The sequence below is a fragment of the Phalacrocorax carbo genome, chromosome Z, assembly GCF_963921805.1.
Source record: "Phalacrocorax carbo chromosome Z, bPhaCar2.1, whole genome shotgun sequence".
NCBI lineage: Eukaryota > Metazoa > Chordata > Aves > Suliformes > Phalacrocoracidae > Phalacrocorax > Phalacrocorax carbo.
Genome location: NC_087548.1, coordinates 81010737 through 81025598, shown reverse-complemented (window position 1 = coordinate 81025598; position 14862 = coordinate 81010737). Strand labels below are relative to the sequence as shown.

At 41.4% G+C, this 14862-nt stretch overlaps 1 protein-coding gene across 5 annotated transcripts in view; it reads left to right on the top strand.

The window, feature by feature from the left end:
* Positions 1-62: 62 nt before the first annotated feature.
* The window catches only part of TMEM161B (transmembrane protein 161B), a 55628-nt gene continuing 40828 nt past the window's right edge, over positions 63-14862 (top strand). For 3 of the 5 annotated variants that reach the window (XR_010370733.1, XM_064439327.1, XM_064439324.1), the window contains exons 1-2: positions 84-181; positions 10515-10618. Coding sequence is in view for 4 of the 5 variants with exons in the window: in XM_064439327.1 (XP_064295397.1) it covers positions 179-181; positions 10515-10618 (107 nt within the window). In the remaining variant the exon portion in view is untranslated. Of the gene's footprint in view, positions 182-348; positions 520-10514; positions 10619-14862 lie in introns of those variants that run through there. The other 2 variants (XM_064439326.1, XM_064439325.1) reach the window with 2 other exon arrangements.

The window sequence follows — 14862 nt, the reverse complement described above, 5'->3', positions numbered from 1 at the left end:
ACAGCTGAGGCGGGCCTCGGCTCGGCGGGGTCCTGCCGTGACCCGCGGGGCGGGCGGGAGGCGGCGCGGCGGGGCCTGGCGGGAGCGGCGGCGGCGGCTTTATGTGCTGGGAGCGGGACCGGGCCGGGCGGCTGGAGCGGCAGCGGCGGAGGCGGCGGGGGGGGCCGGGCCCGGCGCCATGGTGAGCGGGGCAGCGCGGGGGCGACGGGGCAGGGCGGCGGGGCGGGGCCGCCCGCGGTGAGCTGAGGTGAGGCGGAGGGTGGCTGCCCTCCCGTGGGGTGCTGAGGCGGGGGGCTCAGGGCCTGCCGCCCCCTGCCCGCCTCGGCTGCGGGGGTGGGGTAGGGGAGGAGGGAGACCGTTGGTCTCTGTCATCACTACTCGTGAAGAAAATAACCATGCCGTTTGCTTCCTCACCGTGATCTCACACCGGCTTCCCGGGGGACGTTTCCCCCCCTTTGCCGCTTTTGCACGAAGAAGCGGAGCGAGCGGCGTCGCTCCACGGGCCGCACCGGGAGTGAGGTGCGTGGTTGTAAGTGCGCAGAGCTGCCCGCTGCCGTCATCTGCAGAACCGCTGCAAACAGGCCGTTTGGTTAACGGATTAAAGGCATTAATCTGTTTAGCAGATCAATTAATTACCAAAGGTAATTGTAGTTTAGTTACCTGTGGTCTTGAGCATATCGAGAAACCTTTGCCAAACACTTTGTTCTTCATTACTACTACATTACATTGCTCTCCGTGCCCTGGGTGACGCCTGTAGTGCAGCTGTAGTAGGCGCCGTGGCAGCAGGTGAATATGTTGGGTTTGTGAAAAATCCTGCCTGGGATTAAGTTTCTTGTCAGGTGTTGTAGCGCAGACACGGCCTATTGCACCTGGCATAACGCACAGTAAATGAACTATTGGCAGCAACAGAAGAGCAAAGTTTCAGTGGTGTAATTGCTGCTGATGACATAAACTTGATGGATATGCGTAGCTTAAATAGTGGAGGCTGAGTATTTCATGGATGGACCTCGTTTGCTGTAAAGATAAACTGAATTTTGTATTTAGGTCTTTTTTACCAATGACTTAGTTACCAAAGCACTGGAGTTGGTTGGTTCTGCTTTTAACATACTTATTTTACAGATAGGAGATAGATGGAGCACCGTAGGGATACATATGCACAGTTATAAAGACTTCTTTTGTATGTGCCATTACATATATTTATCTGTCTTACGGATATAAATGCCAATGTGTCATTTTAACTATGGTGACATAGTATTTGTTCAGATGCTGGAAGTCTTGCATTGGGAATACTCTTTAGAGTTATACCTTGAGTAAAATCTGACTTCTAACTGTTTGAATACTTTTAATCACCCGATTCTACCAAGGTACTTTTTAATGGTGCATGTTTTAAAATCTGAAAGGAACTGTGTTTGGTTTTTTTTCGTATTATGACTTTTCCTGTATTCTTTTTTTTTTCTTTTTCTTTTCAGTAGAGGTTAGAATACTTAATCTAAAGGTCTTGAGAGACTCCTGTCATTTGTAGGTGTGCGTGGGTGCTGCTGTCTAGCTCTTATGTTTGAAACTACTTCTGAACAGTTGCAAGCAAATACAGCTTTTCCTCTCAGCGTAGGTCCTTATTTAAATAAACTGCGTGCTTGCTTCTGTTGCCTCATGAGGTTGAGGCAACTGCTAGCTGCTGGCAGTATGGACAAATAATTTTTGGATGTGTTTCCATGACGTAAGAGAAGGGAAAAGATGACAGTCCACTCTCATGCTGTTTGGAAGCGGTATTCTCCAGTGCCAAATCAACAGGAGAAAGAGGTGTTCATCAGTTTCTTTTGCATCAAGAGCCTTATAAATCAAGTCATGAAAAGAATTTACAGGCAGTGCTCTGCCAAGTTAGGACCGCCAGGACTCGCCTCTGTAGTGCAGTGCCAGCTATTCTCACAACTTAAGCTCTGCACAAGTATCTTAATACTATAAGGCCATGGTGTTTAGACTGTTAAGCAGAGATGTTGAAGACTTTTCACTTTTTATACTTGGAAGGATCCCTGTACTGGCAAAGCCTGCTATTTAGGAAGCAAATTTCTACAGAGAGCTTTCATAGCTCCTGCTTCTGTTAATTGGGAAAATATGGGTAAACTAGATTTTAAAAAATATTTGAATACTAATAATAGAATATAACCTTGTTTTTTTCCCTTGTAGTAGATCAGTTCTATGAACTATTTTTACTTGTAATTTAATAATACGCTGGATATGTATTGGTGTTCTGCACAACAGACATTCCGTATTGGCTTCTTCAGTAATAGTGATAATTCTACAATTTTGTAAGTGCCCTGTTCCAGACATGAGATTCCTACAGCTGTAACTCAATTTGCCTGACAGTCACTAGTTCTGTAATCTTTGTGCTTAGAGAGCCTCAGTGGAAAGAGAAGCAAGAACGTAGGTAAAACATGACTGGCTGACCCGAATGTAGTTCTGGTTTTAAACAAAACACCTTGTTCCAAAGGCAGTTGTACTGTTGGTGGCTGCCTCTACTTAGTAGTTTACTGCCCTCATTTTCAATATGTGGAAAGACTAGTCAAGAGGAAAGTGACCTTTGGGTGGGAAAGACCCACGAAGGTGAGCAGTTTGATGGTTGTCTGGAATTCCTTGTGTGTTCTTCACATAACTTTGTGCATCTTTTGTTCATCTCTGCTGTGTTGTAAACAGTAGCATGCGTAGGACAATACAAGCCGAGGGAAAACTTGGCCATGACAAAAGAAAAAAAAAGAAATCTGAGTTTTGAAGGGGTGGCTTGGCATAGATTTCTTTCCCAGAATTAGCTTTATGAATGTCTGATTTTTACAAATAGTAAGATTTAAACTGCCTCAGATTGCCGACTATTCAAGAGATGATTCTGACTATAGATGTTTTGTGAAAGTAGTCTCTTTCACAGGAAGGATGCATTTTAAGAGTTTGTACAGTGACCTCAGTTTTCTTTGGCCATCCCATGTAATGTTTTCTCCTGTTTAGCAAACAATTTTGAATTGCACATATATTTCAGGAGAGCACTGCCTTGCTTTTTCAAGCTGCAACTTGAGCGTGGACGTATACGCACGGAGAAAACTTTGTGTATGGAAAAGTCTAGTCTAATAGCAAGAGCAATAATGTGTCATCGATTAAATGGCGTTTCAGATAGGTTGTATCAACTGAGCTTCTAGGCTTCACAAATACTGTGCTTTTGGAATTGCAGATGATGAAGAGTATTTGTTGTATTCTTCTAGAGATCTTGCTGGTCACTACTAATATCAAAACTTTTCCATTTCTCACCTGAAAATTCACAACCCTGTTAGTATGTTTGTGTGCCACCATTGGAAGAGATTGATATGCCCTGAATTGACATCTGTAGAATACTCCAGTGCACTTGTGCAAAAAAAACCAAACCCAAAACCAAAACCAAACACCAAACCTCTTGTTTTTACAAGGCTCGCTACCTCAGAAATTAAGTAGCATTGCATTTCTGAAGGTGAAGGTGTAACTAGGATTCTTCTAGCTGCTCCTTCAGGCATGCAGTTGTATAGCTGTTGCAGTCCTGGTGCATACAGTGGTTGGCTCAAGGCCCTCATCTTGAGGTGCAGGAGGTGGTTGTTGTTAGGGAATGAGTAGTTTCAAAGTCCCATGTAAATCTAGGTGTTTGAATTATGTGTGATATCTAGGTAAGTGGTAAGGAAAAAAAGAGGGGGAAAACCTGACCTGTTACTACAGGTGTGGGAGAATAACCTTGAGCAAGGTCAAAATGTGGGGACTGGAGTGGTGTCTTGGCATAAAACTATTAATCTTGGCTGTCTTTGCTCTGCACGCTCTGTAAATCAATTCATGTTGAAAAGACAAATGTCCTCTAGGCAGAAGTACTTTAAAAAAATCTGTTTGTTTTTTCTTTTAGTTGTTCTGAGATAGCTGTCAGCATATTATAAGTGTGCGTAACTGGTAGATAAGAATATTGTAACTTTATCTTAATTGCTTATTCTTGCTTTTTGTTCTCCTAATCAGGAGCTGTCTCCAGGTGTGTAGTATAAAGGTTATAGACTGAAAACCAAAGTCTAGGTTATACTTTATTCAACCTTACACTGTTGCCTTTTGGACCTGTTATCCTTTTTTCATGATTTTAAGAAATCTGGCAATCTTCCCTTTAGTGCAGCTGCTAACATGTCTCTTGTAGACTGCTTACACATTCTCTACAATGTTTTATTAAAAGCTTTGTTGTAGAACGTGTGCTGTGTTGCAGAAGCCAAAGTAAGAATGCGGTACTTACTGAAGGTCCTGGAACTGAGCACCGTGCTCAAGGCTTTTAAGGTGCCTCTAACCGAAGACCTTGCTCCGCAGCAGAAACACAGCCAGACTGCAGTTTATTAGACAGTGCAGTCCCTATGTGGTAGTACTGTTCGAGTCTCATCTTTGACCACGAGGTTGCTTTCCAGCCTCTGCTGTGCAGAGAAACTGACTTAACCATCTTACGCAGTCACCTTTCCTTTGGGCTGAGCGCTTCTCGGCGTTACAGGTGGGCAGGAATGTCTCCCACCAGCGAGATACTGACTTCTCCCTCCAGTGTCTGGAATGGATTTCAAATTCCAAGCTGCGAAGGTGAAGTGTGATAGGGCATGGATGCCTGTGGAGTTGGAAAGTGCTGAAGGTCTTATGAAATGGATTAAAATAATGTCATTTTCCACAAACTGTTCTGTAACTGCAGACGCTTCATTTAATCTGGTCAGCAGTTCCTCATCTCTAAGAGGTGAATTGTGCTTCCATTACTTTTGAGTCAAGCCTGTCAATGATTGTGTACTCAATTACTTTATCACTGATCACACAGGTTGATGTGTTCCAGGTTTTGTTCACCAGAGGCTCTCAAAACCCCCATGTGATTGTGGACTTTAACCTTGAGCTGCTTCTCCCTCAATCATGTATCATACTCGGTTAAGCAGGGCTAGATTTTTCTTAAGTTGTGGATTTCTGGCTAAATTCTAACTCTGTGTCCTCTAATTTAGAATATGGCAAATAGAGGATATAAGATACTGGTGGGAACCAACACCTAATCTTCACTTATGTTCCTGAAATGAGTGGTTTTGAATTTAAACTGATATTAGTGGTAACAGGAAGACTTAAAAATATGTGTGAGGCTTGATCTAGACAGAGCCTGGGTTGGAGTGAACCCCATATTTTGTGGTTTTGTGTGTGTGTAAGATGTGTTGTTGTAATATGACATAGTTTGGGATGTTGTAAATTTTTTCCCAGGGTGTATTAATAAACATATAAGTAGCCTGTAACCATGTGCAGGCAGAACAGTAGAGGTGGCAAAATACTGTGCTTTGCACATAGCATGTTATTTTGAGTGAGCATATCACCTACTGTATTCCTGTGCCATGTGTTCTTGGCTGATTGCAAGAAGATTAATGCAGTGGAATTTTTTTAATTTAATGTGACAGCTTTACTCTGTTAACGTATTGCCTGTGGTTGATTACTAACCTTCAGGAATAAAGAGAAAAATTCCATGATCAAGTGAGTGGGTATATCCATTTTTTAATTGCTTGTAGAAATATACCAGAAGGATATTTCCACCACAAAGTCAGATTCAAAATTAAGATTAGGGATATAATTGTGGTTTTTCTTTTTTTTTTATTTTTCTAAAAAAAAAAAATTTAATGGCTTAAAATTTGTTAGGCCGTTTTGATTTGTAAACTTAAATATTTTTGTAGGTATTTCTGTTTTTAAGAAACACAGTAGTAACCTTTATGGGAGTGAGCACAGTGAATTTCTGGTGAAAGGGGGTGGTGAGGATGCAGAGAGATGTTCAGTGGCTTAAGATGAAATAATCTTAATGGGTTCAGTTACAATTTACAGCCTTCCCTTGAGTAAGGAAATGGGTTTCTGTAGGTGCACTTTCAAATAGTCTGTTGAATTGTAAGTGTTTTACCTCAGCTAGTGGACCTGCTGCTTGCTACGAAAAATTACTGCCTTGATTTGCATAATTTTTCCCTCCTGATATCTTGAGTTGAAAAGGCATTTTCCTCCCTTACACATATGAAGCCTTTGGACTCATTGAAGAGACACGCCAGCACTTGATTACGCAGTCCTAATGAAAACTTTATTCTACAGAAATATTGATGTAGCTTTTACACTGAGATAGTGAACTCTGAGGATCATGGCTTGGCAGGCAGGCTAGATGGAGGTACAATGGTACCTCTCACATTGTGTGGAAGTGATTATCATGAAGTGGTCAGAATAAACATTTGATTTTTAAAATGCATGGTTTGTTTTATAAACAAATCAGAGGATAGATTTCCTGAGCAATTTAGTAATTTAAATACCTCAGATACATTATGCACGCAGGTTGTTATAATAACGCTTCTTTTCATTTTAAGTACACTTCTTAGCTAGGGAATTGGTTTGAGGAATCTTATGCACAGGACTCCAAGATGCAAAGAATCACTAAAAAAGGTAGAGTGTTTATACACTCTACAGCTTTCATACAGTTCATACAGCTTTCAGTCATGATCTTGGTGACATGGAGCATAAGCAAAAGTGAGGTCTGACTTTTTGAGGTACCTCAGAGAATTGGTGGCACCAATGTAAAGGAGCACTAGAAATTTCAAGGAGGGAGGAGGGGTTAACAGAGGGGCGGGCTTGAGTACTAAAGAAACTTAATGATACCTTAAAAAACCCAAGGAAGGTGTTATTTCAAGTTATTAAAAAGTAACAAGTACTTCTAAATGATACTTGGCACTTTGTTATGAGATGTGTGGTAACATATTGAAAGTGTTTACGAATGGTGAAAGGTAATTCATGCTATCTTAATCTCAATCATGTTTTATTAAGGAGGACACTGGGCATCACCTACAACATTTAATTTCCCTATAATGTTTTATAAAAGCAATATTGACACAATTCCTCATTTATTTAAATGAAAAAAGAAAAAAATGTTGAAGGGAGAAAAGAGAAGAACTTGCTTTAGTACAATATTTAAGACCAAAGAAGGTATTGCTGGTGAGGAGGGGGAAGGTTGATGAAGAGTGGTGAGTCCTGTAGGTTAACAGATGGTTGCATAACAGGCATTGTCAGCAGGGACTTGGCTTGTGTGTCCATAGATCCCACTCTGAGGTTTGAGGACTGCGAGGAAGGGACAGCATCCACCTGATTAAGTGGGGCAAAAGCATCTTTGCCAACAGGCTGGCCAAACTGGTGTGGAGACCTTTAGGCTAGGACTGAGACAGGAAGGAGGTGATAACTCACAAAGCAAGAGGAAAAGGTGGTGAACTGGGTTGGTAAGCAAAGACTGCAGGGTGTTGTGCAGAGAAGTCCTTGAAAACAGCTAAGCAGGGCAGAGGAGGACCCACACAAGTATAGGGACACAAATAAGGAAATACCTGTACACAGGTAGTGAGGCCAGCATTATGGGGAGAAGCTTTCATACCTCTTCTGGGAAACTGGCACACTTGGGTGCATCCCTGACCTACTTATACACTAATGCATGTAGTATGGGGAGAAATTTGGAAAGCAAGGGGCTGTATGAAGGTGCAGAGCTATGATATAATTGGGATAACAAAGTTGTGATGAGATAGGTCATATGATTGGAGTGCTGCCATGAATGGATGCAAGCCCTTTAGAAGGACTGGCTGGGTTGGTGAGGAGGGGGACTTGCTCTTATGTGAAAGAGCAGCGGGGATGCATGGAGGTCTGCCATGGGACAAATTATAAGCCTCAGGTTTCCAGGCAACAGTCTTATAGGGTACTTCAGCTACCCCAGTGTCTTCTGAAGAGACAACACAGTGGGGTGCAAGCAATCCAGGAGAATTTTTTTGGTGTGCTTTGATGGCAAGTTTCCTAACACAGGTGGTCAGTTGGGTAGCTGATGAGGAGAGGTGCTCTGCTGGACCTCAGACTTGCAAACAAGGAAGAACTGGTCAGTGAAGTGAAGGTTGTACAGCTTTTGCTGCAGTGACCATTGGATGGTAGAGTTCAGGATCCTGACAGAGGAAACAAGGCAAGTAGCAGGTTCACAATGCTAGACTTCAGTAGAGCAGACTTTGGCCTGATCAGGCCTCAGTGTGGAAGTCTCCAATGGGATATAGTCTTGGAGAGAAGAGATGTAAGGGAAAGCTGCAACCAGCTGGGATGCCGAGCTTAAAGTGTTGTAGATTAGTGGTGCGAAGTCCAGCTGGAGGCTGGTCACTAGTGATGTGCCCAGGAGTTGATACTGGTGCCAGTTGTCTTCAGCATCTTCATTACTGACCTAGAAGATGGAAGGGAGTGCGCTTTCAGCAAGTTTGTGGATGGTGCAAAACTTGGAGTGGCTGCTACATCAGGTAGTTGTGTTGCCATTCAGAGGGACCTCTACAGGCTGGAGAAGTGGGTCAGCAGGAGTCTCATGCAGCTCAGCAAAGGGAAGTGCCAAAATTCCTGAGGAGGAATAAGCCCAGGCATCAGTACGTGCTGGGGGTTGCCCACCTGGAAAACAGTTTGGCAGAAAAGGACTCAGGTCCTGGGGATCATTAAGTTGACCACAAGCCAGTATTGAGCCCTTGTGGCAAAGGTGGCCAACAGCATCTTGGGATGAGAATCACCAGCTGGTTGACAAAGATGCTCACCTCTGCTCAGCACTAGCGAAGTACTGGAGCACTGCATCTGGTTTTGGGTTCCCCAGTACGAGAGAGATGTGGGCTTACTGGAGAGAGTCCAGCACAGGGCCACAAAGATGGTGAGGAGACTGGACCATCTGTTGCATGAGGAGAGGTTGAGAGAGCTGGGACTGTTGACCATAGAGAAGGTTCAGGAGTCATCCGTGTGTATAAGTACCTGATGGGGAGGCATAAAGAAGGTGGAGCAAGACTCTTCTCAGTGGTGCCTCGTGAAAGAACAAGAGGTGATGGACACAACACAGGATATTCCATTTAAACATAAGAAAGAAAAAAAACTATTTAAGGTGTGGATGGTTAAACACTGGCACAGATTGCCCAGAGAGGTTGCTGAGTCTGTCCTTGGCTACATTCAAAATGAGCGTGGACATACGGCTGTGAGCAACCTGCTCTAGCTGACCTTGTTCTTGGCAGGGGAGGTTGGACTAGCTGATCTCCAGCAGCCCCTTCCAGTCTCAGCTGTTTCACCATTCTCTAAGAATTGCTCTTTCCTTTCCCAGATTATCTTTGCACTGAGAGAAACTTCTGGTAAAAATAACATGTGGTTAAATTTCCACCAAGAGAACAGGTATGCTAGGTGGGAGAGGATGTGTTTGAGCAACAGCAGTACTGCATGCTGTGTGGCTAGTAAGATTTGTCCCTCAAAACACCTCACTCCTTTTGGGGAATTGTGGGAGAAAATGTTTCTCAAGTGTATAAGCTAATCTGTGTTTTATTTGCTAGTGGTTAATTGCGTACTGCTTCCGTATGTCAAAATACTTTTGCCTCCTGACCTTCTGGAGCACATTGCATCAGTGCAAAGCTAGTGGAGTGCAATTCCCAACTTCTGCAGCTATAGAGGGAGATATTTTATCCTGTGCCTGTATTCCTTTCCATGAAAAAGTGTTCTAAAAAGCAGTTTAAAAGAGTGGAAATAGTGTATTTGGTTGATTCTTAGTGTCTTTTCACTTGCGTGCTTTTAAGTTTCCCTTGCATATCTGTTTGATACTTTTTACTGTTGCTTGTGATGTTTTAAGCATGAAAATCTTGTGTGTAAATAGAGGAAATACAGTGTACATGCTTCATGCTGGTTTTTAGTGTGGTATTAGTATTAGCTGATGGAATTTCATGTGGAGGGTAAAAGTAATACAATGCAACATTTAACTCATTGTTATTTCGCTTTAGAAGTTTAAAGTTGCTTGATTTAAAAACAAAACAAAAAACTAAAAATCCAAAACCCCAAACCCAACCAAACCACCACCACAACAAATAGAATTAAAGCTTGCTGAGTAACTGGGAATGAGATTAGTGCTGGCTCTGCTGAAGTGCCAAATCTGATCAAGAGTTGGAGGTTAGTGAAGCTGTGCTGATTCCTGTGCTCCCTCCCCTCTCCTCCCCACCTGTCCCTGGAGTTTAGCGAGGAGCCAGGGCTCTGCAGTAACCATAGGCTGCATATCACACGTGGATGTTGTGGATTATTGTTAATTTCAGTGGGTTTGTGTGGTGTCAGCTGTTAAACCGTGTCAGAATGGAAGAGACCACAAAAACCAAGACTGTAATCAGTGATGTAATTTTAAGGCATAATATCTTGTGAAATGCCACGTCCACATGTGGCTTTGCAGTCTGTGAAAGAGGGGACGTATGTTACAAGCCTCGTGACCTGGCAAAGCCTTTTCCCTTCCATGAAGTTATGCAGCTGATCATAGCAAGTTCCAGGAGATTTCTTGAAAACAGATATGGTATGTTTCTTTCCTCCTCTAGTTTAAAAAGAACCCCAAAATGGTAGGGATAACCTACAAGGTGTTTTTAATTTGTAATTTTTTTTAAAGGTACTTCAGCACTTTTCTAAAACACATAATGACTTGTTATTAACTTGTTCCTCTACAGGGTGTGATAGGTGTACAGTTGGTGGTTACCATGGTAATGGCTAGTGTCATACAGAAGATCATACCTCACTATTCGCTTGCTCGTTGGCTTCTCTGTAGTGGCAGGTAAGCTAAACAGTTGCTATACTGTGTGATTATGGTAATGCAGTTATGCATCAGAGTAGTAACAGTAAACCATGCTTATTCCGGTTGTTTTCTTGAAAAAGAATTAATCTGCTTTTCTTAAATTTATTACCATAGCATTGTGACACTTGACTTACAGGCTCAAGGTCTAAAGACAGTGTTGCTGTAAAAGAGCAGACTTGTTTGTTGCTATTAATTTTATCAGTCATAAAGTCCAACTTTTATATTATTAAAGGCACAAGCTACATACTTTAATATTAAAAAGCTGGACTGAAGGCAAGGCACTGAAGAATGGAAGTTTTTTTCTCTACACTGCCTCAGGTTTCTTGATAATCCACCTGCTTATTAGCTTTGCATATATAAGGAGTGCTTAGGTATTTATTAAAAATTCTAATCTTTTTAGTACTTTATAGGACAAGATTAGTATAATTTTTAATATACCCCTTCCTTATAACAGTAGATCAAGCAGACATAATGAGTTGCAAGGGGAGCATTCCCTCTGTGGCTATATCCATAATAACAACGAAAACCAGCAGCTGTTTTGAATATAAATCAGTATCTTAAAAGAATCATGGACACTGCTTTTTCGTTTGGGAAGAGAAAACCTTTGTATGATTAGAAGGTACTGTGCCGTCTTTTGTAACGGTTAAAATTTTGAGAATACCAAATCTCTACTCCCTGATTTCTGAAGGAGTATCATTGAATAATGATGTCCTTCATAGAAGTCTCAACCAATCTCTTAGTTTTCCATTGCCTTTTTGGCTCTGCATCTCAGTTTACCAACTTCTTTCTTTTTAATTTTCCCCATTTCATCACCCAAAGAGTTGCTAATGAAAAATTACTCTAAATGTTGTTTAGATGAGTGTTAGGTATAATGGAAAACAGTAACTGTCAGGTGAATAATATGAACAGGAATCATACTCTTAACTGTTGACCAGGTTTCAATGTTGACCATGTCTGCAGGGTATTGATCACCTTTTTGTACTCTAAAAAGAGTATAAATTAATGAATATGAAATTGCTTACCATTTATTTTTAAGGTGTGTTAGTACCATTGTGTGTGTTATCAGCAATTATTCAAATGACATTTTGTATTTTTATGTCCTATTTAAAAGATTTATTAAAATGTTTTTATCAAAATTTAAATATTTAATTGTTCCTTTTGAAGAATTGCTCGATGATATGCCTGTGTTTGTTCTTCATTCTTGAGAAGTTTTACTTTCTGTGTCCTTGTTCTTAGTCGTGACTTGTGCCAATGACAGGGAGAGGTTTGCTGTTCAAATATTTTTTCATAATCCTTTTCTCCTTTTATCCTCCCACACCTGCAGATTGATAAAATACACAAAGCAGGATTTTTGCATTTCTGCTTATGGAATTCTGCTCCCATTGAAGTCAATGGGAACCTTTTATGTTAGTAGCCTTGAAAATCTCATGGTTGCTTTTCAGTTTCTTCTATTTATCTGGTAACTATTTTAGTGCATTGTAATTTCAGTCATTGTGGATAACCTCTTGAATACAAGAATTATGTAAAAAGCCAGAAATAATTCTGTGTTCCAGAAATAAAAACAAGTCAGAAGCTTCACTGAAACAAGAATCTGAATTTTAATGGCAGAAAGAGAAACAGCTCTCTTCTTAGCTTAGCTGAAAAACTATCTTTTATGTTAATCCATTTTCCTCAGTGATGTCTTGTTGTCATCAGTGTTTTCCTTGACGGACCTGTGTGCGTGGGGTGGTGGAGGGTTTTACACACATGTAAGCGTACAGGCACAGGCAGACGTGCTCTTAAGCAGTCCAGCTTTCCTAGGAAAAGCTACTGCCTGCTCCTGTTTTCCTTTGTTGATATACTTCAACTAGTTTTGGGTTCCCAAAACTGGTTTTTAAGTTAGTTGGCTTAAGTGTCTTTCTTCCAAAAGATTGGGAGGCTTTTCTAAGCAAGATAGTCTGAAGTGGCTACAGATAGTCCTTGCCAAATGGGAGGGAGGATAAACACGTTACAAGACAATCCAGAAACTCTTAAGTGTCAAGAATTCTCTGAGAGTTGGAGTACCTCTGCTACGAGGACAGTCTGAGAGAGTTGGGGTTCTTCAGGTTGGAGAAGAGAAGGCTGTGGGGAGACCTTATTGTGGCCTTTCAATACTTAAAGGGGGATTATAGGGGGGATGGGGCAAACTCTTCAGCAAGGCCTGATGTGACAGGACAAGGGGTGATGGTTTTAAATTAAAGGAGGGTAGATTTAGACTGGATAGAAGGAAGAAATTTTTTACAATGAGGATGGAGAAGCATTGGAATAGGATGCCCAAAGAGGTTGTGGAGGCCCCATCCCTGGAAACGTTCAAGGTCAGGTTGGCTGGGGCTCTGAGCAACCTGATCCAGTGGATATGTCCCTGCTCATTGCTGTGGAGGGTGGACTAGATGACCTCTAAAGGTCCCTTCCCACCCAAAGAATTCTGCGTCTAGGAGTTGGTTTCAAGATGCCTGTATGTATACATTCAAAGTCCGTTAAAAGGAAATGTGGACATTTCAAAATATGAAAGAATTGTTAGAATAGACGTAATTACTCATTTACAGAATGAGCAGTTATCACTGACTGTTGAAGAACCATTTACTTAAAGAAATAAAAACTTTTTCAATCATTGCTATTTTCAGGGCTTCAACAGAATTTGAATATTCATATTTATTGAAGTGGCAGCATGGGTATGAGCATAGGCCCTTGCATTTTTAATTAATACAATGTACCTTGCCAAAATGTTGCTTTTAAGTTGCTCAGCTACATTCTATTTTCAGGCCACTTTGGGAAGACAGGAGAAAATGGATGTTTTGTTGTGCATTCATTAATGACCCTCATTCAAATTAACTGGGGCATATCTGTGCTGCCCTTGCTATTCAGACTAACTTGGATGTGTCAAAGCTGCAGACTACTCAGGGGTAGGATCTGTTTTAAATATATATAACCAGATAGGAACTACATTTTTTTTGGCTCTACCTTGATGAAGATGTTTGTTCAGAGTTCTTAATTTTGAGATTTTAAATGCAAGGTGTATATGGTTTATTAACTAAAAAATCCCAAAACTCATGTATCTTATTGTAATTATGAATCACTTGCAACATAATTCTGTAATTAAGAGCAAATTCTGGTTTAAGTGCTTGATTTGGGTTAGTATGTTACACAGAACAAGAATTTTGTCTGTTCTGCTGTAATAGGTACTGTTTTTCTATCTGTCCAGGAAAGATTGTGAAAAATTAGCTTCCAACACAGGTGGTTCTCATCAATACAGGACTGCTTGTGGAGCTGTCATGTTGACAGTCTGAACATGCCAAGTTCAGAACTGGGAGATGGTGAATGACCAAGCAGAAAACTATTTCTCTGCTTTTTCTCTAGGTCGTGTGAAAGGTAGGAGGAAGTTAGTATCTCCAATGTAGTTTGTCGTCTTGGATGAAAAGGTAGATACTCTGGTTTCTGTGTGATTCTCAGTCTCACAAAGTGTCTTTTGCAGCAAAGTTTGCAAACAGCAAATTTTTCAGTTGGGATGATGCATGACAAAAATAAATGAATAAAACAAATTCCACTCTTACTGATTGCTCAAAAAAACCCCTCAAACAAAATTCAGCCTCTCCACCCCAAAACTCCTTGTTCATGCAAAGTCTGTAGTAGTTGCCACTTTCAGTTTTTGAACTGGCATTGAATTCCTTCAAGAGAAATTTGCATCATGCAATGGTTTAGGTCTCTGTGATGTATTATTGGTTGGTACTGAAGTTCTTTTCTCTTGAATAACTCCCAATATCAGCAGTACCTACTGACACAGGCTCGTGGAAGCCCTTGCTAACCAGACTGTATTCTTTGTAATATTGCTGGCTTGAACTCCTACTTACCATTACACTAGTTTTTCAGTTATTTTAAGGTGATGTCCATGAGCTCTGTGCAACTGCCTGTTTAATGCTTGCTACACAGCAATTACACTGCTGAAATTTGGAGCTTTTCCTGAAATGTGTTGTAGTCTTGTGGCACCATTTTAATTCATTCCCGCTTCCCTGTCCTCAGCCAGGTTTAGTGTGGTGTCAAGGACAGTGTCCGGACAGAGGGGCTCTGTCTCCTGTTCAAGATCTGCCAGGCAGGCATGTGCTCAGTGATTCAGACATTTCATCCAAATTGTACCTATTCTTGCTTACAGTCTTTATATCCAGTGTCTCTTGCAGCACACCTGTACGCACAATGTGTCTGTGCCATTG